Below are 27,721 nucleotides of genomic sequence, written 5' to 3' on the forward strand. Positions count from 1 at the left end.
GACTATCCTGTTCCCCAAAAACCTTCCTCCCAGCCCTTCACTGTCCAGGAGTAATCCTTAACTTGCTTATTTACTGCATTTGGGGTTGCAAATGAGAATTGTCTGATCTATCATTCCTTCTACATGTGTCACTCTGTAAAGATGAACTTTTGCTCCCTCTTTTTCTCACGCTTGGTTTCTTCGTTTTAGAATCATGATGAATTCATGCTTTTAAAAAGTTATTATATTGTAATCAATTAGCATTATTCCTTTTGTTGTGCTGATTGTCCCAAATCTGGCCACTGAGAAACCCTTCCAGGTTGACTCCTGTATCCTTTTGGGTTTTTTCTTTTTTCAAAGAAATTCTAGTCCAGTAGGGCTAGAATTCACCTTCTGTACAATTCATTCATTTAGAGCATACAATTCCATGATCTTTAATTTATTCACAAAGTTGTGCAATCATCAGCAAAATCTGTTTGTCTGTTTATTGAGAGCGAGGAGAGAGAGAGAGAAGAATCTTAAGCAGGTTCCATGCTCAGTGCAGAGCCGCATGTAGGGCTCAGTCTCACAAGGGTGAGGTCATGACCTGAGCAGAAATCAAGAGTCCAAGGATGCTTAACTGACTGAGTCATCCAGTTGCCCTATCAAAATCAATTTTAGAACATGTTATCACCGCCCCCAAAAAACTATCATCCATTTAGTGGTCCCTTTCCATTCCCCCAACTCCCTCTGGCCTGAGGAACTATTTATCTACTCTCTGCCCTTATAGATCTGCCTGTTCTGGACATGTCCCATCAATGGGTTCACATAGTATGATTTTTTTGTTCACATTCCCTTCATTTTTATTTTGGTGTCCTTGCCCTGGTTGCCTATTTGAACTTGGCCCTGTTCTCTTTCCAGCTTTGTGTCTTGGCTGGAAAAGACCCGAGTCTCAGTCCCTAGGATTAGGTGACTCTCCCAGAAGTCTTAAGTGGTTCAGAGAAGACCAAGGGTCACAAACACAAATGCCTTCTGATTTCAAGCAGGTAACAAATGTGTGAAGTGGCTGTTTATTAATACACAAATGGTGTTCGTGGGATTTAAATTTTTATTAAAAACCAAAAGCACATAAAATTAATATGCTGCCCAAACAAAACCATCTGTGAACTAGTTTCTGCTTTTGCAGTCAAAAGTTCCTGAGTCCTGGTTCAGACAAAACCTGTAACTATCAAGGCAGGTTCAGGAAAACCCAACGAGTCTTTGTGTCCTAAACTGCCTGCCGCCCAGGAGCTCCATGATAAGGAATTTATTATGCTGTCCACAGCTGAGGTTGAGACATTTACAGAGGTGTTTTATAAACTAGTGAGGCATTCAATATAACCCATATTACCGAAAGTGCTGCTGTAGCAAAAGGATCAGAAAGGAGGAACAAGTCTATGGGTTACAATGTGACCCCCTTCCCTACCCCAAGGTGGTAGCTCCTTTTTGCCCCCAAGATTCTGCTGGGCAGTAGACTCTAAAGGGCTGGGTCATCTATCTCTCCCTGCTGCCGAACGGGGTGGGGGGGGGTGATGGTGTAAAGGGCCATGCATCATAGCCTTCCGCAGTAAGGCTCTCACTTCCTCTCGGACTTCACCGATTTCCCATCAGACCTGGCTGCTCCCAGAGCCTCTAAGCGTCTCCAGGCTCATTATCCACACCTTTCCCATCCTTTCCGAGCCTGCGTTAAGTCCCACCTCACAGCTGAAGCTATCCCCATCCACTTGTCCTGGAGACCGCCTCCTCAACCCCGCGCGCTTGTGCTGGGTGGCACCTATTTGGGCCTCGGTCACACACCTGCGTGTTCAGATACTAATGCGAACACGCAGAGTAAAATACAGTGAGGCCGCTCCCCCACGCGGCGACGCTCCAGAAAAACAACCGCGTGCCCTGTGAAAATGAATGAATAAACACGTGACTCAGGGTTCGACCTACACGCAGGGAAAGAGCCCCCTTCCGCACAGCTCCGAGACAACGAGCAGTCGCAGCACCCGGCTCGCCCCAAAACAGGTGAACCTGCCCGTGAGCGCGGAAGGCGAGGGAAGAAGGTGGGACCAAGAAGATCAGGCCTCCCATAGGTCAAGACGCCACGAGAGGAGGGCTCTTATTCGAACGGGTCGCTTATTGGTTGAGCCTACAGCTCTAGGGCTGGGATTGGCCGCGCCGCGCTAAAGGACGTCTCCGCGCGGAGAAGGGGCGGCTCCCGAAGGGCGTGGCCTGGGCTCGGTCCCGCCCCTGGCGTAGCGGGCTGGGGCGTGAGGGCCGCGGTCTCCACCTGGGACCCCCGCGTCGGGGCCGCAGCGTTGGTTGGGGTCGCCGCAGGCTGGGTCAGGGCGTCCGAAGCGCTGGAGGCGAGGTAGGCAGCTTCCGGCACGGGGGTCGGGGTTTTGCTGCTCCTGCCCGCCTGGCCCGGCCCCCTTTGCCCAGCGGTCGCTCCAGGTCTGCGAGGCCGGGCCGGGCGCGTCGCCGGGCCCTACGTCTCCCGCCGGGAAGGGCACAAAGGCCCCCTGGGGGCAGGAGCGCCTCGTGCCTTCGCCTCCATTTTGCAGGCGGACCGGCGGGTGCGGAGCGCGGCGGCGGGAGGCCGGGGTTGGAAGAGCCTAAGCACGGCGAGGCCGAGCCGAGGGGGTGCGCGTGTCCACGTATCCTCCGGTCGGAGCAGCTGCGCGTCTGCGGCCCCGGGCGAACTCACTTACCCTCGCGGTCTCTCCCGGGCGTGTGCTGTGTACCCTGTGTGCTCGCCGCGGCCCAGGGAGTACGGGGCTTGCGCTGCTCCCGGTCGGGGCTAACGCAGAGACCCTCTCTCACTAGCTCAGGGGCCTTCCCACGGGAAAGATGGAGGCGGACGATGCAGCAGCCCCTGGCTCTCGAGGAGAAAGGGCAGAATGTCTTGCCTTTTTGCCTAGAAGGGCTACTCTTTTCAGCTGTCATCACTAGAACTGTTCTCAGCAGCCTGGGGGCACATGCTCAGGTTGGGTTCTGTGCATTTTTTGTAATAAAAATGAGCGGAAACCTGCCAGTGCGGGAGCAGATTGGCAATTACTTGGAGGATGGGGAGTTCGGCCTCACAGCTCCCAGATCTAGGGCGGAAAGGATGTTAAAATGCCAGGTGAAATGTACAAGATCAATTTGCCTAGGGTTTGGTTAAAAGAAGTAGAGGTCACCACTTCTGATCCTTGTTTTCTCCACCACCTGGGTCGATTCTAGACCACACAGTACTGAAAAGAGCCAAGAACTCCGTTTCACCTCTTCTGAAAAGCTTTTAAAACCCTTCCCCATCCCACAGCTGATAATCACTTGTTCCTTTAGGCTACCTTCTGTTGCCTCAGTTTTTACAAGCGTCAGTTGTGTGGTTTCCGAAGCTCCTAGCACAGTGTTTGGAACAGAGAAGGCACTCAGTGACTGAAGCCAAAAGAAAACAGAAAAGCAGCAGTGTCGTCAAAAGTTGACAAAACAAAAATTTTCATTCCTTTAATTTGTTGGACCAATTATTATTATTGGGTAGCGAAACTGTTGACTTGTGGCTCTCTTAAGCCAAGTCAGGCTTTAGCTACCAAGTTACTATGGATATGTTACTTAACTTCTCTGTGCCTCGGCTTCGTTATCTGTAAGATGGGAATTATAATGGTACCTACTCCATGGGTTCTGAGGATTAAATAAGATATGGACATAGGGGTGCCTGGGTAGCTCAGTCAGTTGAGCATCTGACTCTCAGTTTCAGCTCAGGTCATGATCCCAGTTCCAGGGGGGTCAAACTGTGCCTAGGGCTTCACAGAGTGTGGAGCCTGCTTAAGATTATCTTTCCCTCCACCCCTCCCAGGCTCCCTTGCTCTCTCTCAAAAAGGAAAAAAAAAACATTAAAAATATATTGATATAAAGTGCTTAGGATAGTTCATGGCTCACAGAAAATGTTCAGGAGTGTTGGCAGTTGTTAGGATAAAAATAAACAGATGTTTGAATAGATTTACTAGTATTAAGTATCTGTGTAGTACTTGACCCTTCGGAGTCTCTCTGCCTTTTAGTCCTTATCTGTGGCTTGATTTTAAAAAGTCCTTATGCCTTTCGTGATTTTACCCCCACAGCAGAAGTATTCCATAGAAGACTATCTTTTATTTATTTAGAGCCTTACCACCCATTACAGATTAAATGCCAGATAATTTGGCCAAGTACTACAGTAGTCGTTGATATCCTCTTAATGTGCTCTGATACTCAGGATGGTCCTGTAAGAGCAGAGGAGTAAAACAGATGGGGCCTGTTGAGGCTAACAGGAAATCTTCAGGATGATTAGTTCAGCCAGAGAGGCAGACCTTGTGGAGATGGCCTTGGGGTGGCTTCTCTTCTTAGAACTTTGTTCGCATGAAGAAACTGTCTCCTGTCTTTGAAGTTGTTCACAAACATTGTGAAAAGTGGAAGAAGTATTTTTGTTGGCTTTAGACCCGTTTGCCAGACGTAGAGGTGGCAGATAAAACCCCTAGGGGCTGTTGCCTCACTTCCAGGTTTTCCTGTACCACTTTCTGGTACTTCTGCTACGCAGGAAGTAGGCTAAGTTGTACATTTCCTTCCAGCTGGAAGTCCCCTTGATGTGTCTGTGTCCGTTTCTCTTAAATTATTTGAAGTTGCCAAAACAAATGCCGTCCCTTTTTCACTTGTAAGTATCACAGGAGAATTCTGGTCTCTGATTCTGTTTTTAATGTAAGCATAATGGATCTTGGAGCTTTTCTAGGAAATACGGTTCTTTCTGAGGACTCCTCTCCAGCTGTAACATACTTATAATTAGCTCTTTAAAACCTGCCACAAGATATGAACTTTTTCTAGTATCCTGTTGCAAAGACTTTAAGGACCTGGACCATAAATTTCCTTCTTAAGTGTACCTGGCATAAGATGGGCAATCGCTAAGGCACCTCGTTGGCTCAGTCAGTAGAGCATGCAACTCTTAATCTTGGGGTTGTAAGTTCGAGCACCATGTTTGGTGTAGAGATTACTTAAAAATACAGTCTTTTTTTTAAAAAAAAAAAAAGATAAGTACTCAAGGAATGGTTATAAAGCCACTTGTAATGGTTCCTTTCCAGGTGCTGAAATAGGCTTACTGATTAACCTGGTGCTTCTGAAATTACCAGTCACTTGAGATCTTGCTCAGATGCAAATTCTTATTCCAAGACTCTGGGGTGGAGCCTTAACACCTACATTCCCTACAAGCTCTGAGGTGATGCACACACTGCTTGTCTGTAGGCCCCACTTTGAGTAGAAAGGTATTACATAAGTATCTGCATTTGGTGTTTAGAAGTATTGTTAAAAACAGATCAGGTTTTCTTATGGATTTGGGATCAAGCCTTGGATTTATGATCTTTTTTCCTATTTATTATGTTATTCTATTTTTAACAATTCTTTTTTTTTAGTTTTTAATTTTAATTTGAGAGAGAGCATGCGTGCAAGTCAGGGAAAGGGGCAGAGGGAGAGAAAGAATCTCAAGCAAGCTCCACGCTCCCCACCCCACCCCCATGTGGGGCTCCATCTTACAACTGTGAGATCATGAACTGAGCCAAAATCAATAGTTGGAGAATGCTAAACCGACTGAGCTACCCAGGTGCCCCTGGTTTTAACAGTTGTTATATTGTGTTCCAAAGAATGATTTGAGAAATCATGCCAAGATACTTTGAGTGTAACAGGATTTTTCAATAAAAGTAATTGAGGCAGATAGGTTGAAAGAAAAAAAAGAGGAAGACAAGGGTGAGAACAGTACAAAACGTGAGTGCCTTTCTGTCCTGAGCTTTTTGCTTGAGGAGGATTGAGATTTGGCCCTGAGCTTCCTGGTAGTCAATGCAAAGAGGAGAATTTTATCAGATTTGTCAATACCTGTAAAGTGAAAACAAACTGGCTGTTTAGTGAAACAGTATTTTTTGTTACTGAGACCAGAGAATTCTCCACTGGGTTCTCCAAAGGGAGGATCCTTTGCTACAGTGAGTGACATTCTTACCAGTAAGGTTCTTACCAGTCTTCATACTAGTGACCTGACTGCCTCGCAGAAAATGGCCAGGACAGGGCGCCTGGGTGACTCAGTCGGTTAGGCCTCTGACTTGGGCTCAGGTCAGATCTCACGTTCATGGGTTCGAGCCCCGCATCAGGCTCTGTGCTGACAGCTAGCTCAGAACCTGGAGCCTGCTTCTGGTTCTGTGTCTCCTTCTCTCTCTGCCCCTCCTCCTCTCATGCTCTGTCTCTCTCTCTATTAAAAATAAATAAAACATTAAAAAAAAATTAAAAAAAAAAAAAGAAAGAAAATGCCCAGGACAGTAAAAGCGGTGGCCTATGGATCCGCAACCCTGTATTCCAGGGCCAGCTTCCTCAGACAGCAGGAGAGGTTTTTGTTAAGGAAAGCTGTTTTTCTGCCTGCTCTGTGGTGGAACAAAGGGTACAGTTATTAACAAGTTGAGAGTTCTCTGCATCCTTGTAGTTTGAATTTTGTTGGGACAATTTGCGGAGGAGGCCAGAGAGCATGCAGTCAAGTGGACAGGAGGCTGGGAGCTCAGCCAGGCTCCTTGTAGATGTGGCAGTTGCATCTCTTGTGAGGCCTTCTGAAGACCTGCTTGGGGGGGTTAGAAGACAAGCCTTGCTGCAGGGCTGTCTGGTGATCCTGGTTGGTCACCAGCCTGTGAGAGAGAGAGAGAGAGAGAGAGAGAGCGCGCGAGCAAGCCAGGGAAGCAGCCTGGCCACAGCCCTCCCACCATATTGAGTTAGAGGCAGCCGGTGGCTCCTCCTCAGGCCCTGAGGACTCCCTGTAACTCTGAGCCAGAACATAGGGAAGCAGCCCTAGGAGGAAAAGGAAAGGGGCCGCGGGGGCCCGAGCATCCTAAGGGTGGCAGTGGCCCATTGCCAAGCCACGGGAAGCATGTCTACCCTCCATAGCTTTGAACCTTTTCTTCCTTTTCAGTTGGCTTGAACCTTCAAAGGAGGTGGCCACAGCACTCAGGGTGACCTGCCCCACAGGCAGACAGGGTCAGTGTGGAGGACTAGAGGACTTGGGGTCTTCCACAGCCGGGGAAGGAGCAGGCAGAAAGGCAGTTGCTCTGGCTGCTGGCCTCCCATCTCAGACGTCCATCCACAGCATTCCTGGCACCCACCCCACTCTGAGGCAGGCCCCCTCTCGTGACTGCTCCTTTTGTTGGCCTCCCCCCACATATGTATTTACCCCCAACATACTGCTTCCCCCGCTTGGATTGGCTTCTGCCTTTAAGCTTCTTTCTCCCATAAATCTAGTTCCCCCAAAAGCTTTCCAGAAACCTGACAATGTTGGGTCCCACCCTGTCCCTTCTCCCTGTTCCTAGTGGGCCATTTTCATGTTTTTAGAGAAAGAGCAGTAGTACTAAGAGCCTCTTTGTCTGGTTCTCTGGCCAGATTCTGCCACAATGTGTGTGTGGCATTTACCACCTATACCTGTGGCCTCCTGTGAAAATAAGGAATTTGAAGCCGTTGGCCCCTGAACTGATAGGGCTTGCTCTGTCAAGCAATCCCTGGCCTGTGTGCTTGGGTATGGAGATGGGCATTGCCCCTTCACAGCTTCCCTGGCAAAGTTGGGATAAATCAGATTATCTCAGAGGGGGCTTGTGATTTAATGAGTCCTGGAGATAGTCCTTTCTTTTTGGCAGGGGGGAGGCAGAAAAGTCCTTTGATCAGAGGAGGCTTGGTCCCTGGTTGATCACTCCTCTATCAGAATGGTTTAGTTAAGAGAGGAGCATCATCCCTCCCCCCTAATTCCCAGCCCTCCTTTGTCCATCCTGGACGGGAGCAAGTGGCAGGAAGGCCTGGCAGCTGTGACAGGGCTGCACGAAAAGGGTCAGATGTCCGGGCTTACAGAATTAGCGTGGCCACATACGTGACGTGTGAGCGTATTTTTACTGTACTGCATCACTCCTAATTATACATATCTGGTAGCCACACGGCCTCTGTCGGAGACTAATGAAGAATTTTAATACCAGAGTCCAGGTGGTGGCTACAATATCCTGAAGCTTATGTGGGTTGTCTCTTGGTTTGGCCAAGGACAGGGCAGTTCTGGGGTGTACAGATTTTTCAGATGGAGGGCTGAATTGATTGTTCATTGTCTATGCTCCAAGAGGTCCAAGCACTCTCTCTGATCTTGTGGTTTCTCCCTGGTAGACAGGAGGCCGGTGGAGACCTCTGCCTATTGCAGAGCTGCCAGCTTGCAGGAATTCTGTAAGATACATGATCTCAGAGCAAGAAGCCTCCCACCCCCGGATTAAGTAGTAGGTTGTATAAAGCTGTTGACCTGGGAGACAGTGTTGGTTCAACACCACAAGGTATTTTCATCTTCTGGAGCAGACCATTGGGTGGTTTGAAAAGGAGTTAAGCTGCTTCTCATTGGAAGTGTCTAAGTGGGACCCCTACCTCTGCCTTCACCCCAGAAAATTAGAAGGAATGATGTATAATGAAGCTGTAGAAAGGAGGGCTGGGCCTTCATGCGGTATATAGATGTCACCTGGGAAGTGCAGATTCTTCATGTTTGGTGTTTTAAAAATGCCTTTGCTTTCAACAGTCATTATTTTCAGTTTTCCCTTATTTCTATCCCAGTTGATTTCTGCCCTTGTGTCCTATAGCATCTTACATACAACTTGGAATGTACTCTCATGGACATTTAAATCTTTTCTTTCACGTGTATCTGTCTTATAACTTGTGGAGCTGTGGGGAGAACATGATTTGTCAGGCAGATTCATAAGTAAGATTATGAAAAAAGACTGTTTTCCCAGACTGAGGAAATAAACCTGCCTTTTCTGAAATACTGTTTCCATGGAAATCATTCCATTTCAGACCAGCTTACCTGGTTGAAGAGCCCCTGGCGACAGTGTTGACCTAGTTCAGGTTTGTGTGTACACTTGAAAGTTACCTAGGGTGTCTCCCTCAGCAGCTTATGATTCTAGCTCACCACTCCCAACGCCCTAGGATAAATGGATAGCTTCTTCTTTGAATAACGAGATCCAGACAAGACAAATTAAAATATCATCAAAACAAAGGCCATTTGCACCCTTTTCTTGCCCCAGCATCACCTTGTCCTGAGACCACCCCCTTTTAGTGGAGGGAGAATTAGCTACCCATCATGATGGCTGACTCTGGCCACTGAGAGCGTTTCTAGGAATGGAGCAAGAAGTAGAAATTGGGGGCTACAGGTTAGATTTTTCCAGCTCATGGGCTCAACTTATTCCTGTAGTGAACAGAATTTGCCTGTAAATAACTTCTTGTGTAATTTTGTAAACAGCCACAAGGTGAGGATGTGGCTCCATGAACATGTCGCAGCAGGACTCGGTCACTCAGCTCTGTGTCCTGTCATTCTCTGCCCTCTTCTCCATCATGTGCTTCTCTGCTTTGTGACTTGTTGCCTTGATGGTTCATTAAGCGCTTGGGTTCTGGAGTCACACGGTCCTGCGTTTAAATCTCTGAGGCTCGGTTTCCCCCTCTGTGAGGGAAGAGAGGAGGACCTGCCTCCCCTGGGAAACTCACTCTGGCCCGCTGCTCTTGGGTGTGTAAATTGATGCCACCCCTTATGAGGGCCACTTGGCAGCATATGCTGAAGTATGTGCGGGTACCCTTCCCCTCAGCAGCTCTTCTGGATGTTTCTGCTGTGCACGTGCTAGCATGCACGCAAGGGATGTGTGCCCTTGGTTCTTTTGGGTCAGTTGTCGTTCGTCGCAGGATTGGTTGTAATAAGGAAAGATTGGAAATAACCCCAGGATTCGCAGATAAAGGGACAGTGACCTAAACTGGGGGATACTTTTAAGGTGGAAAACGGTAGTGGGCAGTGATATAAAATAAAGAGGAAGATCTCTGGGTATTGCTGAGAAAAGATGTCCAAGATACTTCGGTGTGTGTGTGTGTTTTAGAGAAAAAAGAGGAGAGAAAGCATTCTGAACGGGATGTTCTGTACAGTGTGCTCCTTTTATGGAAAGAGGGAGAAGGATGAAGTAGAGTGCATGTACTTCAGAGCTCAGAGAGACCTATCCACGGAATTAATGAGACCATTTACCTGTTTTTTTGGGAGTATCTAGTAGTAAATATTTTGCTTGAGTTTTGAGAAGTTGGCTGCTTTTTCTCCCTGTGTTGGACTCCTTTGTTGCCTACAAGGTGACTTGTTACACTGGTTCTGTGCTCTACGCTCCCCCCACGACACTGTTGGCACCAGTTGACCCACGGCACGTGCTCTGTGCCAGGCACTGTCTCAATGCCCTGCATCATGCAGGAACCTGTTACAGTGACGAATGGGGACAAGGACAAAGGGAGACTTGTATCTGCAGTGCATTTTGTATTTCATCCACATATTACCTGTCAAAAAAAATGGTTGTCGTTCGTCGCAGGATTGGTTGTAAGAACCATGCAGCAGTTGTGAGAAGTAAGAGTGTCCGTCTGAATTGTGTGCTCTTCTTTAGGGACGGCTCCGAATGGGTCTGGAGCCTCGTGTGCCCAGGCGAGCAGAGGAGGACCGGTTTCCAGTACGGGGCGGGCGTTCTCCAGACACAGCTGTGCCGTACCCAGGTCCCCAGTGTGCAGGTGAGCAGAAGGAGCCCCGTCCGCGGCCTCCTCCCTCCCCGCCGCTCTCCCGCACCTCCTCTTGCTGTCACTGCTTCTCCTGGTCTCTGAGGAAACAAGGCTATTTTTATCCAGCTTCTAGCTTTGAGGTTGGCCCAGTGCCTTCCAGGTGGCCACCAGTGGCCACCAGTGTCCAGGGCACTTATGCTTCCCTTGTTCCCCTTCTAAATCTTCCGGGAGTTGTTCCCCTTCTTCAGCCTCTCTGTCCTCAGCCCTGTCCACCGGTGTCTCCGTCCACCAGTGTCCCTGGTGGCAGTTGGGGCCTGTACTGTTAGGCTGAGGGGAGGGAGTCTCTCTGTAACCCCCGAAGCTCTTACTGGAACAGTCCTGTTTTCAGATTCAGCTCCCACATTGTTCCGCCTTCCCTCCTGAGTGCTCACCCTGGTTCTCCCTCACCTGCCTGCTCACCAGCCGGCCCAGGGCTCTCACTCTCGCTGTCACATGTACACGTGCTCTGTGGCCGTTACCACTGTTACCCACCCGGATATCGCTGGGTGCAAGTTAATCATAACCCAAGCTAGTGGGAGAAGAGTGCTGCTTGTGCTCTCGCCGGCGGGAGTGAGTTGCCACCTGCCGCACTGCTGGGGCTGTGGTTTCTGTGCTCTGGACAGGATCCTGCCTCCTCCGCCAGGCAAAAGCAGGCCCCATGGGAAGCCGCTGGGCTCGGCCAGGGCCTGAGCACGCCTGGACCTGCCGGGTCTGCGGGGGAGTGGTCGTGGTCAGAGCCTGGTCGCAAGCTGCCTGCTGACGGGAGTGCTGTTGTGGCCCCGGAGGGCCCAGGCCAGGCCCCTTGCCCGGTAGGACCAGGCTGAAGGGACAGGGGCGAAAATGGGGCTTTAAGCCTGGTTTCTGATTTGGACCTGAATCTCCCCTTCTGGGCACCTGGTGCTGGGGCTGGTACGGGCCACGTAAAAGCAGAGGACAAAATGGTTTGCTCCAGCATTCCCATTGGAAGGCCCTGGGACCAAGGAAAAGCCAGACCTGTGTTCTCTTCTGAGGAAGTCGATAGCATTTGATCTTTCTTCTCTTTGGCAAAAACAAGAAAGAAAGAAGAAGAACAGAAAGAGAAAAAGGCTGTCCTTAACGTTTTGAAATGAAATATAGTGGACATATTTTATATTAGTTTTAGGTGTACGACATAGTGATTTAACAGTTGTATACTTTATAAAACGCTCACTACGATAAGTAGATAAGTATGGTCACCATACGACACTATTTCAGTATATAGATTATATTACAGTATTATAGACCATATTCCCTGTGCTGCTTTAAATTACTTTCTAACTAGAAGTTTGTACTTCTTAGTCTCTCTTATCTAGTGCACCCATCTCCCCCACACCCTCCTTTCTAGTTCTCTATATTTGAGTCCATTTCGATATGTTGTTTTTGTTTTTTAGACTCCACGTATAAATGAAAACGTGGTATTTGTCCTTCTCTCACTTATTTCACTTAGCGTAATACCCTTTAGGTCCATTCATGTTGTCACGAATGGCATGATCTCATTCTGTTTATGGCTGAATGTTCTTAGTAATATTCCATTGTGTACATGCACCGTATCTTTGTCCATTCACTGTAGATGGAACTTAAGTTGTTTCCATGTCTTTTCTGTTGTAAGTCATGCTGCAGTAAACATGGGGGTGCATGTATCTTTTCAGATTAATGTTTTCAGTTTTCCTTGGTAAATATCCAGAAGTGGAATAACTGGATCATATAGTACTTCTATTATTAGTTTTTTGAGAAGCCTCCTTACTGTCCCCAGTGGCTGCCCTGGTTTCAATAATTTACGTATACTGCACGAAGGTTCCCTTTTCGTCTCCTTGTCGCCAACACTTACAGTTTCTTGTCCTTTTTGTTCTAGCTGTTCTGACTGGTGTGAGGTGATGTGTCTTGGTGGGTGTTGTTTTTTAATGTTTTATTTATTTTGAGAGAGAGAGAATGGATCCCTAGCAGGCTCCTTGGTATCAGTGCAGAGCTCAGCCCAGGCCTCGATCTCAGGAACCATGAGATGATGATCTGAACTGAAGTCAAGAGTCAGATGCTTAACCACCTGAGCCACCCAGGTGCCCTGTCCTGGTGGTTTTGATGTGCATTTCTCTGATTAGTGATGTCGAGCATCTTTTCATGTGTCCATTGACCATCTGTGTCTTTTTTGGAAAAATGTCCATTCAGGTCCTCTACCCATTTTTTAAATACAATTATTTGGTTGGTTGTTGTTCAGTTGTATGAGTTCTTTATATATTTGGATATTAAACTCTTACCGGATACATGATTTGCAAGTATTCTCTCATTCAGCAGGTTACCTTTTCTTTTTGTTGGTAGTTTCCTTCACGCTGCAGATATCTGTCTTAATCATTAAAAAACAGGTTTCCTGGATGCAGATGCAGAAAATACATCTTTTTTTTCCTTTCCCATTTTGTAGAGAGCTGACGGCTTTGGGGGAACACTGACCTAGTGACATCTCAATGGCCTTGGGAGAAGAAAAGGCAAAGGTGGAGGTATCCGCAAAGGCCCTGTCCTATGGGCAGTGGAGCTGCGGGGAGCAGGAAGCGGAGACCCCAGGGCTCGCGAGCAGGGAGCGGGAGCAGCCAGCGGAAGCTGCGGGAGGGCTTGCATCACCGAGCTGGGGAACAGAGGGGCCCCCTGCCCCTGCTTGCTGTGATGGGGCTGCCCCCAGCCCCTCTGGAGCCTACCAGCCACAGGCCAACAGCACCAGGAGGGAGCCAGTAGCTGGTAGATCTAAGCCTGTTCTTGGCTGCCTGCTTCCTCCTGCTGGCACGGCAACTGGAAACCTTTTGCACTCTCTGGAAAGCCAGGTAGGTAATAAGGCAAATGGGACTTTAGATTTAATTAATGTGGGCCTTTGGCAGTATGTTCTAGCATTTTTCTGCACCATCTTACCTGTTTTCCCAGCGTCTGTACAAAGTGGGGAATTAAGGGAGTCTGGGTGTGATGATTTCTGATTTACAGGCTCACCTGGAGAGTTGGGCCCTGGGGGCTCTGTCCACAGCATCTTCTCCTGTTCCTCAAGAGTGTGACTGGTGACCTTGTGAAGACTGGGGATGCTGTGGTCAACACCTGTTGTCTAGCGGGCTAGCCCAGGGGGCTGTGTCTTGTTTCTGACTTGGTGATCTGAAGTCTTCAGGGGGACCCCTGAGGAGACTTGGGTCCTGGGCTGTGGGCTGCTGAGATCTCTGAGACTGGGTCCCCTTGTGACCCAAAGAACCTGGCAGAGGCTTGGAGGCCCCATAGTAGGTGGCACTATCCTTGGGGAAGAAGAATTTCTTGGGCTTCCTGACTGCAGGGAAGCCTTGCCTAGTGCAAGTCACGTGGAGCAAGGCCTCCTGCTTGGCTCTGTGACCTCAGGCATGTCACTAGTCTTTCAGGCCCTCAGTACAGTTGGGAAGGTGACCTGAATGATCTGTCCTTCCCAGCTCTGGCATCCTATTATGTTCTGCTTGCCAAGGCCTTCCATGGAATGGCTTTGAGGTCTTCAGTATTCTTGTGGCCTTGGCTGCTCAATACTGTCCCCATGCGGCTCTGTCCTGTCAGGGAGCTGCGTAGGCCTGTCTGAGAGAAAGAAGCTGCACCCATCTGCCTGGGAGCCAGGGGTGGTGGGAAGTTCAGGCCACCTGTGAGAGATTTAGTGAGGCAGGGAGCAGATGAGCAAACACAGAAATAGGTTATTTCATGAGTTTACAAAAAATGGGCTGCTTATTGTAGTACCTGTTGTTTGCTGAGCTCTTACCTGTGCTTTTCACACGTGAGCTCCTTTAACCCCATGTCCTGAGGAAGTGGTACTGTTGCCATCCCCATTTTAAAGATGAGGGAAGTGAGGCCCAATGTCATACATCTGGAAGGTGGCAGTTAGGGGTTGGCATTTATAGTCTGTCTGGTTCCAAAGCCTATGCCTTTACCCACTGTACCCACACGTTCTTCACTGAACAGGTTAAAAATTCAGAGGGAAGAGGCTGAAATGAGTGACTCGCTTTGCCAGCGTTCAGTTCCCACCAGGGTGAGCTGAGCAGGATGTGGCCTGATGGATCGCCTGCCCGTTGGTTTGGATGTGTTTCCAGTTGGAAGTTTTCCTCTGCCCAGGACGTGCGTCTCCTAAGTTAGGTGGGGTGTTCCAGCCTTAGCAGGACAGAACTGTCGGACTTGGACGCACCCTTCTGCCTGCACAAAGACCAGAGGGTGTGATCGGCTTGGGGAAGGCCGTCTGCTTCCCGGAGCACACTGGGTTTTGGTGCTGGACACTAGCCGCACGTTGTCCAGTTCTCACATCAGATAACACTCTCATTTCAAGACCTTTCCTGAAGATCATGTAGGCCCCAAGGAAAGTTCCAAAATTGTCCTCTAAGAACGAAATTTGGTTTGCTTGTTTTTACTTGAGTGCTTTTTCTTCCCTCTCTCATTACAGATGGAGACCAGACTCTCTGCCACAGAGGAACTACCTCAGACTCTTACAGCTCCCAGAGCTACAGGTCTCTGCTCAGGACATGATGCCAATACCGAAGATGACTCGTCCCCAGTTGAGTCGCCGCAGGTGCTGGACCTCAGCCAGCAGCCTCACCGTTCAGGTTTCCCTTTCCCGACAAGATGGAGGTCTGTGGTGAGCCAAGGCGCTGCTACTCCATTCTCCAGCCACAGCGTCTCTGCCTCTTCCCCGAGCAGCAGTCTCCAGGGTCACCAGGACAAGGTGGAACCTCAGAGTTGCCCCATTGCCAAGGTCTCGTCCTCCCTGGAGCTGGCCGTGCCCCAGTCAGCCCCCTCTATGGTGGGGCCAGGGCCACGGCTCCAGTGGTCACCACAGCTTGCGTCCTCCAGGGTCGATGCTCTTGGGCAGGGCAGGAGGCGCCTCTCCTTCCAGGCCGAGTACTGGGCCTGTGTGCTGCCTGACTCATTGCCTCCTTCCCCTGACCGCCACTCCCCACTCTGGAACCCAAATAAGGAGTATGAAGACCTGCTGGACTATACTTACCCACTCAGGCCCAAGCCTTGCCTCCCAAAGCACCTTGACAGCCACATGCTGGCTGACCCTGTCTTGCAGGACTCGGGTATAGACCTGGATAGCTTTTCTGTTTCCCCTGCAAGTACCCTGAAATCCCCCGCTAATGGCTCCCAGAATTGCCCGTCAGCAGAGGCCTCTGCCCTGCCATTCTCTAGGCCCGGAGAGCCGAGCCTTATACGGTGGCCCTCTGGAGCACCCCAGAAGCCGGGCAGTGTGGGGTTGGCGCCGTGTAACCAGCTCACATCTACCCCCAGAGCCCCGGGCAGTAGGGACGCTCCTTGGGGGAACAAAGAGCCAACCTTGAGTGTGAAGGACTGGCTGCCCATGGGCAAGCACCCTGAGGTGGGCTCTCCCCAGCTGAGGACATGGGAGAGAGGGTGGCCCTTGCCCAGGACAGAGAGAGAGAAGAGGGCCAGCCAGGGTGTCTGGCACCCGGCCTGCACGGAGTCTGGATGGAAACCAGAAGAGGAAGTGGAAAGTGATGACGAGTATCTCGCCCTGCCCGCTCGGCTGACGCAGGTTTCTAGTTTGGTTTCATGTCTAGGTTCCAGTCCCACCTTGGTGACCCTGCCCACCGGAGCTGCCGAAGGACAGCCCTCCCTCGACGTGTCAGACAGCGATGGGTCTGCCTCCCTCCTGTCGGACTCCAGCCAGAGCCAGCTTCCTTCTGGGGCCACCCTCAGAGGGTCCAGGGGCCCTGCGGGCCAGAACCACCGTTTGCTCTGCTCCTTCGTCCATGCAGGGAGCTCTGTGGGGGAAGGTGGTCTGGGGAGCAGCCAGGCCCTGGGAGTCTCCTCTGGACCCCTGACAGCACACTCTTTGCCAGCTATGTGGGATCAGCACGCATTCTTAGCCCCAGATGCTGAAGGGCAGCCTCCTGGGAAAGGAGAGCCCGGAAAAGAATCACTCGTGCAGTGTGTGAAGGTAAACTCCACGTTCAAGAGGCTTTGCCTAGAGGGATCTCTTCTCCCAGTGCATGGAATCAAACATAGTAACTTTGAGCACTTTATTTGTGCCAGGCGCTGTGTGGTTCCTTAGCTTGGTTGATTCTCACACCTCTGCCCTATATGGACTTTGTTGTCCTCTCACAGTTGGGAGAAAAGGCCTTGAAGGGTTAGGTAACTTGCCCACCCAAGGGCTAGAGCCTAAGCTTAACTGTTAACTCCTGGCTGCTTCCTAGAGCTCTTGACCTTGAGGATTAAGAGAAAGGTCTGTGCTCCTCTGCTCGCTTGCCTTTAGGAAATATTGAACTAAACAGTGGTAAGTGGTTTTCTTGCCGTGGGACTTCTCAGAGCTTCAGTTTGATAAAGTGGGGGTGCTTCAGAGTTGAGTCATTTCATGTACTGTGTCCTAAGACATTTTGGTCACTAAACCTCTTGCACACTCATGGCTCTGGAGATGGAATTGGTACTCTGTGGAACGGGGTCATTAGCATCAGGCAGATCTGAATTTCAATCACGGCACTGCCACAGTTAGAATTTCAGCTTAGTCTTTTGAGTTTGCTTATTTGTAAAATGTGGAGCCTTGCCTCTTGGGGATGTTGCATGGATTACATGAAATAATACTATTTATTTTTAATGTTTATTTTTAAAAGAGAGACTGAGTGGGGAGACTGAGAGACACGGGGCTTGAACTCATAAACAGTGAGATCATGACCTGAGCCAAAGTTGGACACTTAACGTGACTGAGCCACCCAGGCGTCCCTACATGAAATAATTGTTGATGGCTCTGCATAGTCCCCGACACAAGGATGTCTCCACACATGGAGAGTCCCACATGGCCTCATGACCTGGGTGAGTGCATGAACACCGCACACTCATAGCAGCGCAGGTGGCCGGAGAACCTTGAACCCATGACCCAGCGCAGCAGATGTTTTCTAGCACTTGATGCCTTTAGTCTTCCCTGTGATGTCCCGTCAAGCAGGTAGGACAGATGTTAGCATGTGCCTCTTTTGTGATAAGAGAATGAAATACTGGGAGGCAGAGTGCTCGGCTCACAGCTGCCCCAGGGTGAGTGGCCAGGGGGAGGCTAGGGGCCCAGTGCCCTGGGCAATGCGGGAACAGAACAGGGACAAGCAGTTGTAATTCACTTGTTTCCTGCCATAGGTTCAAGTTAGTCATGAGTAGAGCCAGCTATCTCATGTTTTCATCGGGGACAATTACCAGAGCTGGCACTGGCTGGTGTCACCCAAGAATTGGTTCCCATGGTTGGCATGCTTTGGGGCCGTTCCCTGTCCGTGGCCCCTCCCCTTAGCTGCTCTCTTCCTACGTGCAGGGCAGGCTTTTCTCAGCTTGTCATTTTTGCTGTCACAAGGCTCAGGGGAGAACGCCAAGGCGGGGCTTGTCCTATTGCCCAGGTGGAGGTCTGGAGTCAGGGTGGGGACAGGCAGGGGAAGAGGGTGGAGACTGACCCCTCAAGTGAGGGAACACAGTCTCTCTCCTAGAATCCCCTGGATTGAAAATGCAAACAGCAGTTTGGTCTGTAACACCATGTGTTTTTATTTGTCTACACAGACGTTCTGCCGCCAGCTGGAAGAGCTGATCCGCTGGCTGTATAATGTAGCCGACGTCACCGACCACTTGATTCCGTCCAAGTCCAATCTTACAGGTCTCAAGTCTTCTCTGCAGCTTTACCGGGTAATATGTGGTCCTGGCTTCTGGCTGCTCACTCACCAGAGTGGCGGCTAGGTACTTGATTACAAAGTAAACGCTCAAATAACTGATACTCGGTATGTTATGGCATAGTCGACTGTTTTACCTGAAATCTAATCAGAGGTCCTTTCCAAATTCTTATTGTTGGAAAACTGTGAAATGTAGGAGTTATATCCCAAGCCAAGAAGAGTCTGGAGAAAATCTATTTATCTTCAGTCTAATATACTTAAGAATGATTTGTGATGTAATTTTCCAAGGGTCTCGGGGATTAAGTATAGATCTGCACTAGTCACGGGGTCCCTAGTCACCTGTGGCTCTTCAGATTTTCTTTAAATTTTCTTTTTAATTAAATTCAGATTTCTTTAAATCTTCAAATGAAAGATTCCTATTTCTGTTACTCTAGATAAAGTCCCAAGCGTCGGGCATCACATTTGTCTAGTGGCTACCATATTGAGCAGTGCAGCTAGAACACTTCTATTATCACAGAAAGTTCTTTTGGAAAGCACTGACTGGAATTTGCTTCCGTGTGTTTCGTTTCGGAGGGGTTTTTTTGTTTGGGGTTTTTTTTGGGGTTTTTTTTTTTTTTTTTTGCCTCCTTTTCGTTAAGGTTTTGTTATTTTTAACATCTTTTTGTGTGTTCCGGTTCATTTGACTTTAGATCAGGTGTATCTGAAGTGATAGTTTGTGCCTGTTGTTCTAGAATAATTATCAGTAGGTCCCCTTCATTCTCAGATGTGTTTTGAATTGGAGGAGAAACTATAGTTACCCTAAGTATAACATTAACCTTGACTGAACTACCCACAGGCCTGTAGCAGGTCTGGTTGGCCAAGCATTTCTCACCTCTTCTGAAGAAGCAGAGATAGTTAGAAACTGTGGTGTGAGCCTGATGCTGGTCTAGAAAGGGTTTTCTGAGAGTTCTTTGAATTTCTGTGACCTAATCACGTGCCTGCCGAGGAGGAGGTTAATTGACCTCATCTGTGCCCGAGCAGCACCCACCCAGCCCCCAGCACATCCTGGCAGGAGGGAGGATGGGCCTTTTGTTTTCCAGCCTGGAGCCAAGTAAAATTTAGGGAGGGGCCTCACCTGGTTGGCCAGCTGTCCCCTTAGTGGGAGTGCTGCTTCCTGCTGTGTGGACCGAGGTCGCCCTGAGTTCCTTGCCCAGAATGTGCTGGAGGGAGGAGGGGACGGCTGAGTGTGACAGCGCCCTCTGTTCGCAGCTCCTGAGTGTGCGCATGTAGCTGGGCAGGGCCCACCCCTTGGGGGTCCAGGGGTAGGTACCACTGTGGGGAGAGGAAACTGCCTGGAAGTTGCCCTCAGAATTATTTGGGTGGTCTCACCAGAGCGACTCGGCCCCGTCCCCATCAGAGCAAGTGCCAAGTAGAACAAGTCCATTCCCTGCATTTTATCCCGCACTGTCCTTCTCTGCCTCACCTTCCAGGCTGGCCAGAGCAGCGATCTTGCTTTGTGAGTAGAAGTGAGATCTGAGCTGGAAGTTAACCCTCACAAGTCGGTGAAGACTGGCCCTCTTGTGTCACCTACACAGCTGTGTCATAAAGCCAGACCACTCGGTCAGCCCCTTCCCGAAACAGAATGGTGCATGACTCATTAATATGTATGAGCAACCTTGACCCCTGCTTACATACCTAATACAGGCGTGTGTGTGTCCACATACTGTTAACTGTGAGTCTGTCTCATACTCTTGGTCTTAATGCCGTAGGTTTATGGCAGCATATAAACTACAGAGAGAGTAAAATAAAAAGCATCAGTATTAGGGCAGAGGAAAACTAAAGACAAGAATATAAAATTCTAACTTGAGAATGTGAACCACCAAGTTCTGTACCCTGTACTAAAAGTCGTCATGGATTTGACTTTATACATCTTAGCATCTAAAGGAACATCAAAACAGTCAGCTGTAAGGCTTCGTACCCATGAGGGGAAAACAAGTCAGCTACTTGGGAGAGTCACCACTTCCCTGATGCCTTCCTGAGGCCCAGGGTCTGTACAGAGCAGGACATTCAGGGAAGAAGTGGGCCGGGGCACCTCTCGTATGGCTCTTACTTATTGTTTTTAAATAAATTTTTTAAATGTTTCATTTATTTTTGGTAGAGAGAGAGAGCATGAGAGGAGGAGGGGCAGAGAGAGAAGGAGACACAGAACCAGAAGCAGGCTCCAGGCTCTGAGCTAGCTGTCAGCCCAGAGCTCGACGCGGGGCTCGAACCCATGAAAGTGAGATCTGACCTGAGCCAAAGTCGGAGGCTTAACTGACTGAGCCACCCCGGCGCCCCTCTTATTTTTAAATTTATTTTTGAGAGAAGGAGAGACAGCATGAGCAGGGGAGGGTCAGAGAGGGACACACAGAATCTGAAGACAGGCTCCAGGCTCTGAGCTAGCTGTCAGCAGAGAGCCTGACACAGGGCTCGAACCCACGAACCATGAGATCATGACCTGAGTCGAAGTCGGATGTTCAACCAACTGAGCCACCCAGGTCCTTTAGAATAAAAGACCTGGTATTTTGAGAACCCCATAGCCTTGTGAGTTTAAAGAAAACCCAGTGAAGTCTAAGAAAAAGAACCCCTGGCCCCAGGCTGTTCATGAGCCAGGTTCTGCCAGGGAAAAGAAAACTCTCTTTTGTTTGGCTGTAAACAGAGAAAAAAAGATTGACTCTTTATTTTGGGCTCAAATCAACAAGAAGGGAAAGTTAAACTAATGTACTGCTTACTAGGGGAATTCTGACGGGTGAGTGGGCCTGTCTTCCAGGTTAGAGGGGAATCGAGCCACCCTGCAAGGGATCATTTTAAGTAGTACAGAACATTAGTAACAAAGCTTTTTTTTCTTATTTTCTCCTATGCTTTAGCAATTTAAGAAAGATATAGATGAACACCAGTTCCTGACAGAGAGCGTCTTACAGAAAGGGGAGAGTCTTCTTCAATGCCTGTTGGACAACACCCCAGGTGAGCTGTGTAGAGTTGAGTAGAACCAGCGCTCCCTCCTCTCTGCAGCAGGTCCAGGGAGCCATGCTGTCACCGGTAAAGACCCCTCCCCGCTCCACCCACTGCCATAGATTCCTGTGCTCCGGCCCTCCCACTGTCGCTGCCCCCGTGGCCACACGGGGAGCCGCTCATGGTCAGAAAGGTAAGCTGAGTAGGCCTGGTGCCTGCAAGAGTGACACACTTTTACCTTTTCCTCGTAGTCTGGTTCTCTGACAGGACATTCCCAGTGGGGAGCCCTCAGGGATTCCCCTCCAATCTCAGCACAGGCTGGACCCCTCTGCCTTGAAGGAGATTCGTGTCAGCCTCTGAGAGCAGTCAGTCTGCTCTAAGGGAGCAGACTAAGGGAAGAAGTGAACTGATGAGAGGGACAGGTGGACAGTGGTACACAAAGTAAGTTCAAGTTCATTCTGTAGGATGGGCTCACATTTAGGAAAACGTAATGTCACAGACGTTAAGAGTGTGCCTAAGCCTGCAAGGCGCAAGGATTTACAAGCGGCATTGCCCTGCCAAGGGCAGATGGGATACGGAGGATGAGGTGGGGAATGCTGGGTTGAGAGCGGAAAACTGATGGATCGCCAAAGAGCCCCTCACTTCCTGGACGACTATACCAGGAGCTAAAAGAGCTCATCTATAGTATGCCTGTTTTGGACTGAGGTGTGGTTTATGCTGGAAATAAACCACACAAAGCTGGGCAGGCCCCTCGGGCTCGAGGGGCAGTGAGGTGGCACTGTCCTGACCACCAGTGGTGGGCGTGTGTTAGGCAGGTGGGATCGGGCAGTTGCTCAGCCTGCGCATCATCAACATCTTGGGCCACACGATGCTTTGTGAGGAGGGTCATCCTGTGTGTCGCAGGATGTTTGGCAACATCCCTGGCCTTCAACCGTCAGCGCCTCCTCTCCAATTGTGATAACCCAGAACATCTGCAGACATTGCCAGTATCCCCTGGGAAGAAAAATGACCAGGGCTGAGAACTGTGGACAGGCAGAAGGAGGCCTAGCAGGGCAGGGATTACTTACTGTGAAGTAAGTGAGCCCTTTGCAGTCCCCTGCCCTCCCGAGGCCTTTGTTTTGGCTCCTGCGCTAGGGTGTTTGGCTTTTACTGGGGCAGAAATTCAGTATGTCAGGCTCCTCTGCTGCGTGTAGTTACATCAGCGTCGCACGGAACACTGTGCCAGACGCTGGGCTTAGGTACTTAACGTACCAGTTTTGTTTTCTTCCATTTAATCACAGCCTCATGAGATAGGTACTGTTGTCACGCTCCCCTTGGAGCTGTGAATTGGCCTGGGACCACACTAGGAGCAGCAGCCTGGCTCAAGCCCCTTTCGGCCCACTCCCCTGCTGCTGTGGCTGGAGGGGCAGGGGCCTGAGCAGGAGCCCTTCATCCCAGGAGACTCTCCCGGAGGCCACATGTAACAGTGGGCCTCTTGTAGGCTACCAGTTCTTTGACCTTCATTTAAAAACCAATCCAGTAATACTTCTCAGTGCTTAATCTGTAATAACCTCCCACTTTGCCCTTGTCTCAAAAGGAGTCTGAAGGCTTTACTGCCAAAGTAGAGGCGGTTGTGATTTTCAAGTTCCCCTTGACAGGCACAGGGTGACTCCAACTGTGTGCGGCTGCTGAGCTCTCCCCGGGGCGCACTGCCGTCCGTAGAGCTGGAGCGCGAGCGCTTCTCGCCAGCTTTGCGGCCTGCTTCCTTCCGCGGCCCCAAGTACAACGGTAGGGACAAGAACCAGACTGATTCCTCCTCCAAAATGTCCATCTCTGCCTCCCCGTGGGCGATGGCTTCTCAGGGCCCTTCGGCCCAGTGCTTCGGTGCCCTTGTCACCAGTCCTTTCTCGTGCCCGAGCTCCTTCCTGAACCAGTCACGTGATCCGGGCTCCAGTATGTACGTATTCAGTTAAAACAGCAAAGTCCTACTGGGAAAGATTATTTCATTCTTACTCCCAGCTTTCCTTTTACTTGGCCCCAACCAAATATTCTAACATCCTAAAATAAATGTTTAGGAAAAAAATAAGGGTCCCTGAATTCTGACAGAGGAGGACCGAGCAAAGGTCTGGCGGGGAAGATGCAGCCGTCACTCTTACAGACGAGCTGTCCGGTGGTCCCCGGCCGCCCTCCTCCGCCAGGCCGGCACTCTGCCCAGATGACACAGCACCCACGTGGCTTCCCCGGGGGCCTGATCTCGGCTCGGCCAGCCTGTGTCCCTTCTCCTGCTGCCCGTCCGTCAGCATCCTCTGCAGATACGCAGCTTCCCCTCTCCCTTCCGCTGCTGGCAGATGCTGCAGCTGTAGCAGGAAACTGGAGAGTGTTAACACAGCTGATAAAGGCTCAGGAAGCTGAAGCAGCCTTTGTGTTTCACAAAGGAAATAAGGTTTCTCAGAGAAAAACAAGCCTGCTACGTGTGGTGCTCTCTGAACGTCGCCCATCCCTTCCGCAAACGAACACTTGGCTTATGAGGAAATCTTGGCCTTGCTAACCTCTGGTTTTAGGCGGCTTTCAGGTAATTTTCGTTTGAAGTCTATTCATTTAGGGCCCATAAAAAGGGTTCAAGCATTCCCAAATACATTTCCAGACTAGTTGTGTACATGCCAAGTAACAGTTCCCCAGCCGACAGAAGCTGCTAGGAACCTGGCAGGGGGGCCTGACGTCCTCATCTTGGCTTATTGTTTTGTTTCCTTTAAGCCGCCTGCGCCACAGGGTCTGGGTGTGCCCTGTGCCTTAACTCTGAAAGTCACATGATACCAGTCACCAGAGAACCATGTTTCTGCGCCTTTTTGTGAATCACATAAATCCAGAGTGAGGCCAGCAAGATTCTTATTCTTCACTCACTCAGCTTTAATCATAAATTTAACACAGATCCTCCAGCACAACAGGAGTCCTAGAGAGTCACTGTTAAAAAGAGGAAGAAACATTCTGAAACTATTGCCATTGCCATGTTCCTATATTCCTAAACCCTCCTACGATTCTTCTGAAAATAAACTTACATGTTGGGTGGAGTTTGTTTCGGCCTAAATGCTTTGCACCTCGTTTGTTAGTGTTAAAGGATGTCCTCGGGAGGATCTCGAAGCAGCCCAGTGAGCTGGAGAGCCATGCAGATCGCCTGTATGATGCCATCTTAGCTTCCCTGGACATGCTGGCTGGCTGCACCCTCTCCCCTGACCACACGCCGGCGGCACACGGGAGCACCGACGTGAAGGGGATTAGCCTGGTGAGTAGGTAACCCGAGAGAAGACACCATGTTCTTTGGACCTGAGGGCCAGATTAGGGTCCAGGGCTCCTAGCTCTTGGGAGCTGGTTGAACCAAGAGTTACTGAAACCAGTGATATGCTAGGAGAAGACTCGGACATGAAAAAGGGAGATGCTGCCGTTGCCAGGAAGGCGGCTCGGGGTCTTCCCGTGGCGAGCTGGCTCACCGGGGTGCTTTCCATTACTGTCTCAGCCCTGCTGCCCGCTAGGACTAGGGTGCCCCGTGCTCGCACTTCGGGGGCAGTTCCCTCACCTCCACCCCACAAAGACAGCAGTGGCAAAACTCCATACCCACTTTATGTCTGCGTCTCCAGTAGAGGGTTATTGTCAAGCCGCCTGTTCTGGAGGCTCTTCTGGCCCATTTTTACACAACTTATCTGATACATCCTCACCCCTTCCTTCCCAACAATGATCTCTGCAAGCTCCTTCCAAAAAGAGCTAGGGGACAGGTGGGGTGACATGCCTTGGAGATTTAACAGTACAACTTTCTTTTCTTTTGGAAAAGTCCAGCAGGGAATGATAGGGATAAGGAGCTGAGAGCAGAGGGGGTTCGTGCCCAGTGTGGGGCTGCCACTGCCCAACATATTTTCCCTGAAACTTCCTCTACTGCAACCAAAATATGGTGCACGACTCACAGACCTTCTAGGTGAGAGTTCGCTGTAGACGAAAGTAAAGGATAAAATCCAGGTCTGTCCAGGGCAGGGAGGCCCCGTACCTGCACCAAGGAAATCTGCGCAGTAGTCCCTGTAGTTCTAAAATGAACACACTGACTGCAGGCGTCATCTCTTCCTCGGCAGCATTCTGCCTATAAAAGTGTTTCTCTTTCTCTTTCTCTTTCAGGCGTCTTCTCAGGCAGAAATGTAATCTGTCGGCTAAAGCCTGGCTGGTGGGAAACTTTAAGGAAGACCTTGTAAGAGCCATTTATAACACTGAAATCAAGGGGGAAACTTAACTCTAATGTACTAGTTTTAAAATGCTTTTCTCTTCCCTGAAGTAAGGGCTATGGAGTTACTATATTTAAAATGAATCCTTTCAAACTAAGGTTTTCCTTTTGGTGCTTCTCTACAAAAGCATGTGGCTTTGCAGTTTTTGATAAAATAACGCTAATAAGGCTTACAGGCCTTTCATCCCCTTTGATCCAGCTAAAAAGAGCAGCGCTCTTAGTGTACCTGCTATAAAGGTCATTTAAAGAAGATCTGTATGAGAGAAGACACCAAATACGCGCTGTTCCCAGGCATACCAGAAGACCCAAGAGACCGGGAAAACTGAATGGTTGGCCAGGAACTTGGATCATTTCGTAAACTTAATAAACCTAAGCTTAATTCCCCTTGAAGATCTTTGAAGAGACTTTAAATCTCCACATCAATAGAAAGTTCTCAAATTATTTTGGGTTGTTAGGACATTTTTTAAGTTATCTTAGGAGCTTAGTAAGACTCCATCTGCCTGCCTGCCTAAAATCTTAAAGGAAAATGTGTCAGAGACATAGGGAACTGCCACTGAACTTTGCAAGACTCTGGGCCTGCTAAGACTGTGTCCTAAAGGACAGCGTCAGGAGAACGCCTCCATCCATTCCTATTCTCTCGGAAGAGCAGGCCAAGATCAGGGAAGAAAAGGGTGTGGATAGGATCACACAGCCTGGCTAACCACAGAAACTAAGGATGGCACTAGTGAAGGAAAAAAGGTAAATTCTTTGTTGCGTGATATATAACTTGGTAGGGGGAAAAATATCTATGGATGGATCAACCATTTAAAGCATCAATTGTATAGCTTTTTAGAACAAAATGGTTAGCTATTGCTGGTAACCAGAGTCTCGTTAAAAAAAACCTTAAAAACATTTCTCATGTGCCATGGATGAACATAAAAGCAAGAAACGTAGTAGCATTATGTGACCTGTATTACGTGGGCTAGGACTTACAGAAAGGATTCTTCACACTTAAATATATGTGATAATAAACTCCAGATTCTCATTTGAGGAGGGTTCTTTTAAGAAAGTAGGATCTTCTGTTTATAAAAATGCACAAATCATTTTAAATCTAAAGGTGACATTAGAACAGTTATTCTCATGAGCAGAACATTTAATATAAAAATTACCTTCTTTAAAAGAAGTTTAGGACTTTAATCTTGGTTCCATAGTGAGATTTAACATCAAATCCCTCCAGAGCAAATAGTTATATATGTAAAATTTCCTTAAAAATGCAGATATGTCTAATGGCCTTTGTTGTTTTCATTTTTTTCATGTTTGTTTATTTTTGAGAGAGACTGTATGCACGCAAGCCGGGGAGGTGCAGAGAGAATCCCAAGCAAGCTCTGCACTGTCAGCACAGAGCCCGACGTGGGCCTTGATCTCATGAACTGAGCCAAACCAGGTGCCCCTAATGGCCTCTGTTCTTAAGTTGATCTATTTCTTCTCTTTGATGTGGCTATAAATTGGTATGTGCCTTTCTACAGAGTGTTACAGGATAGCCCTGAGGAGTTGAACTCGTTTATTTGCTAGTATATGATAGACATATTTCTATTAAGTTCACCAAAAAAACTGAAGATGACAACCCTACAGAAAACTGGCCAATGTTACAGCAACTGAATGCTGAATATGCCATTCTATTCCCATCCAGCCTAATAATTATCAGCTTCAACTGACAGGAATTCTCAAGTCTTTTTTTCAGCATAATCTATTTCCCAGGAAGTACTACTTAAGAGATAAACAAAAATATCTTAGATCCTTTGAAATAAGGTGTGACTGAAGATACTCTGGACCTGGCTATAAATGCCACTGAAGAGTATCAACAGAACTGTTAATTCTATCCTCAGTGGTTATAAGCAGTTTAAGACAGCCTTGAAGACTCAAGTTGAAATTGTTTTGTCCCAGGAAGATGCTGCTAGCAGCATTTCCATGGGCAAACACAGCAGGGTCAGACTCTGAGAGGTCTGCTGGCCGCTGCACTGTAGCCTGAAGGACGGCAGTGGCTTGCACCTACATAGCTATAGTTAACCTGTAGTAAAATTGCCTAGTAGTCCCTTTAAAATTAGTAGAACTGAAGTCCACAGGGAAGTAGTAGTACTAAGAGCTGGACTGGCAGTTTCCAGACCTGGGTCCATGTTGCAGGTTCACGGCTAGGCTCATCTGCAGATAGGAAACAATACCAATCCAGGCCTGTTTTAAATTGGAACCTAAAGTAGGGTAGACATAAAATATGCTGCAATGGCAACGTGTATGCTAAAAGAAACTTGTCACTCTGCAAGGA

General features: G+C 49.0%; 1 protein-coding gene across 8 annotated transcripts in view; it reads left to right on the plus strand.

The window, feature by feature from the left end:
* The first annotated feature begins 2,233 nt into the window (after window positions 1-2,233).
* The window catches only part of CEP68 (centrosomal protein 68), a 29,869-nt gene continuing 4,381 nt past the window's right edge, over window positions 2,234-27,721 (plus strand). Inside the window, exons 1-9 of one of the 8 annotated variants that reach the window (XM_029937481.1) lie at window positions 2,234-2,353; window positions 10,425-10,545; window positions 13,004-13,397; window positions 15,002-16,516; window positions 18,106-18,228; window positions 21,098-21,194; window positions 24,269-24,441; window positions 25,320-25,389; window positions 26,734-26,752. In XM_029937481.1, coding sequence (XP_029793341.1) covers window positions 13,047-13,397; window positions 15,002-16,516; window positions 18,106-18,228; window positions 21,098-21,194; window positions 24,269-24,441; window positions 25,320-25,343 — 2,283 coding nt within the window. In that variant the 5' untranslated portion in view covers window positions 2,234-2,353; window positions 10,425-10,545; window positions 13,004-13,046 and the 3' untranslated portion in view covers window positions 25,344-25,389; window positions 26,734-26,752. Of the gene's footprint in view, window positions 2,354-10,424; window positions 10,546-13,003; window positions 13,398-14,529; window positions 14,701-15,001; window positions 16,517-17,186; window positions 17,227-18,105; window positions 18,229-21,097; window positions 21,195-24,268; window positions 24,442-25,319; window positions 25,813-26,733; window positions 26,753-27,721 lie in introns of those variants that run through there. The other 7 variants (XM_029937480.1, XM_029937478.1, XM_029937484.1 and 4 more) reach the window with 7 other exon arrangements.

This window comes from Suricata suricatta, chromosome 4, assembly GCF_006229205.1.
Source record: "Suricata suricatta isolate VVHF042 chromosome 4, meerkat_22Aug2017_6uvM2_HiC, whole genome shotgun sequence".
Lineage (NCBI taxonomy): Eukaryota > Metazoa > Chordata > Mammalia > Carnivora > Herpestidae > Suricata > Suricata suricatta.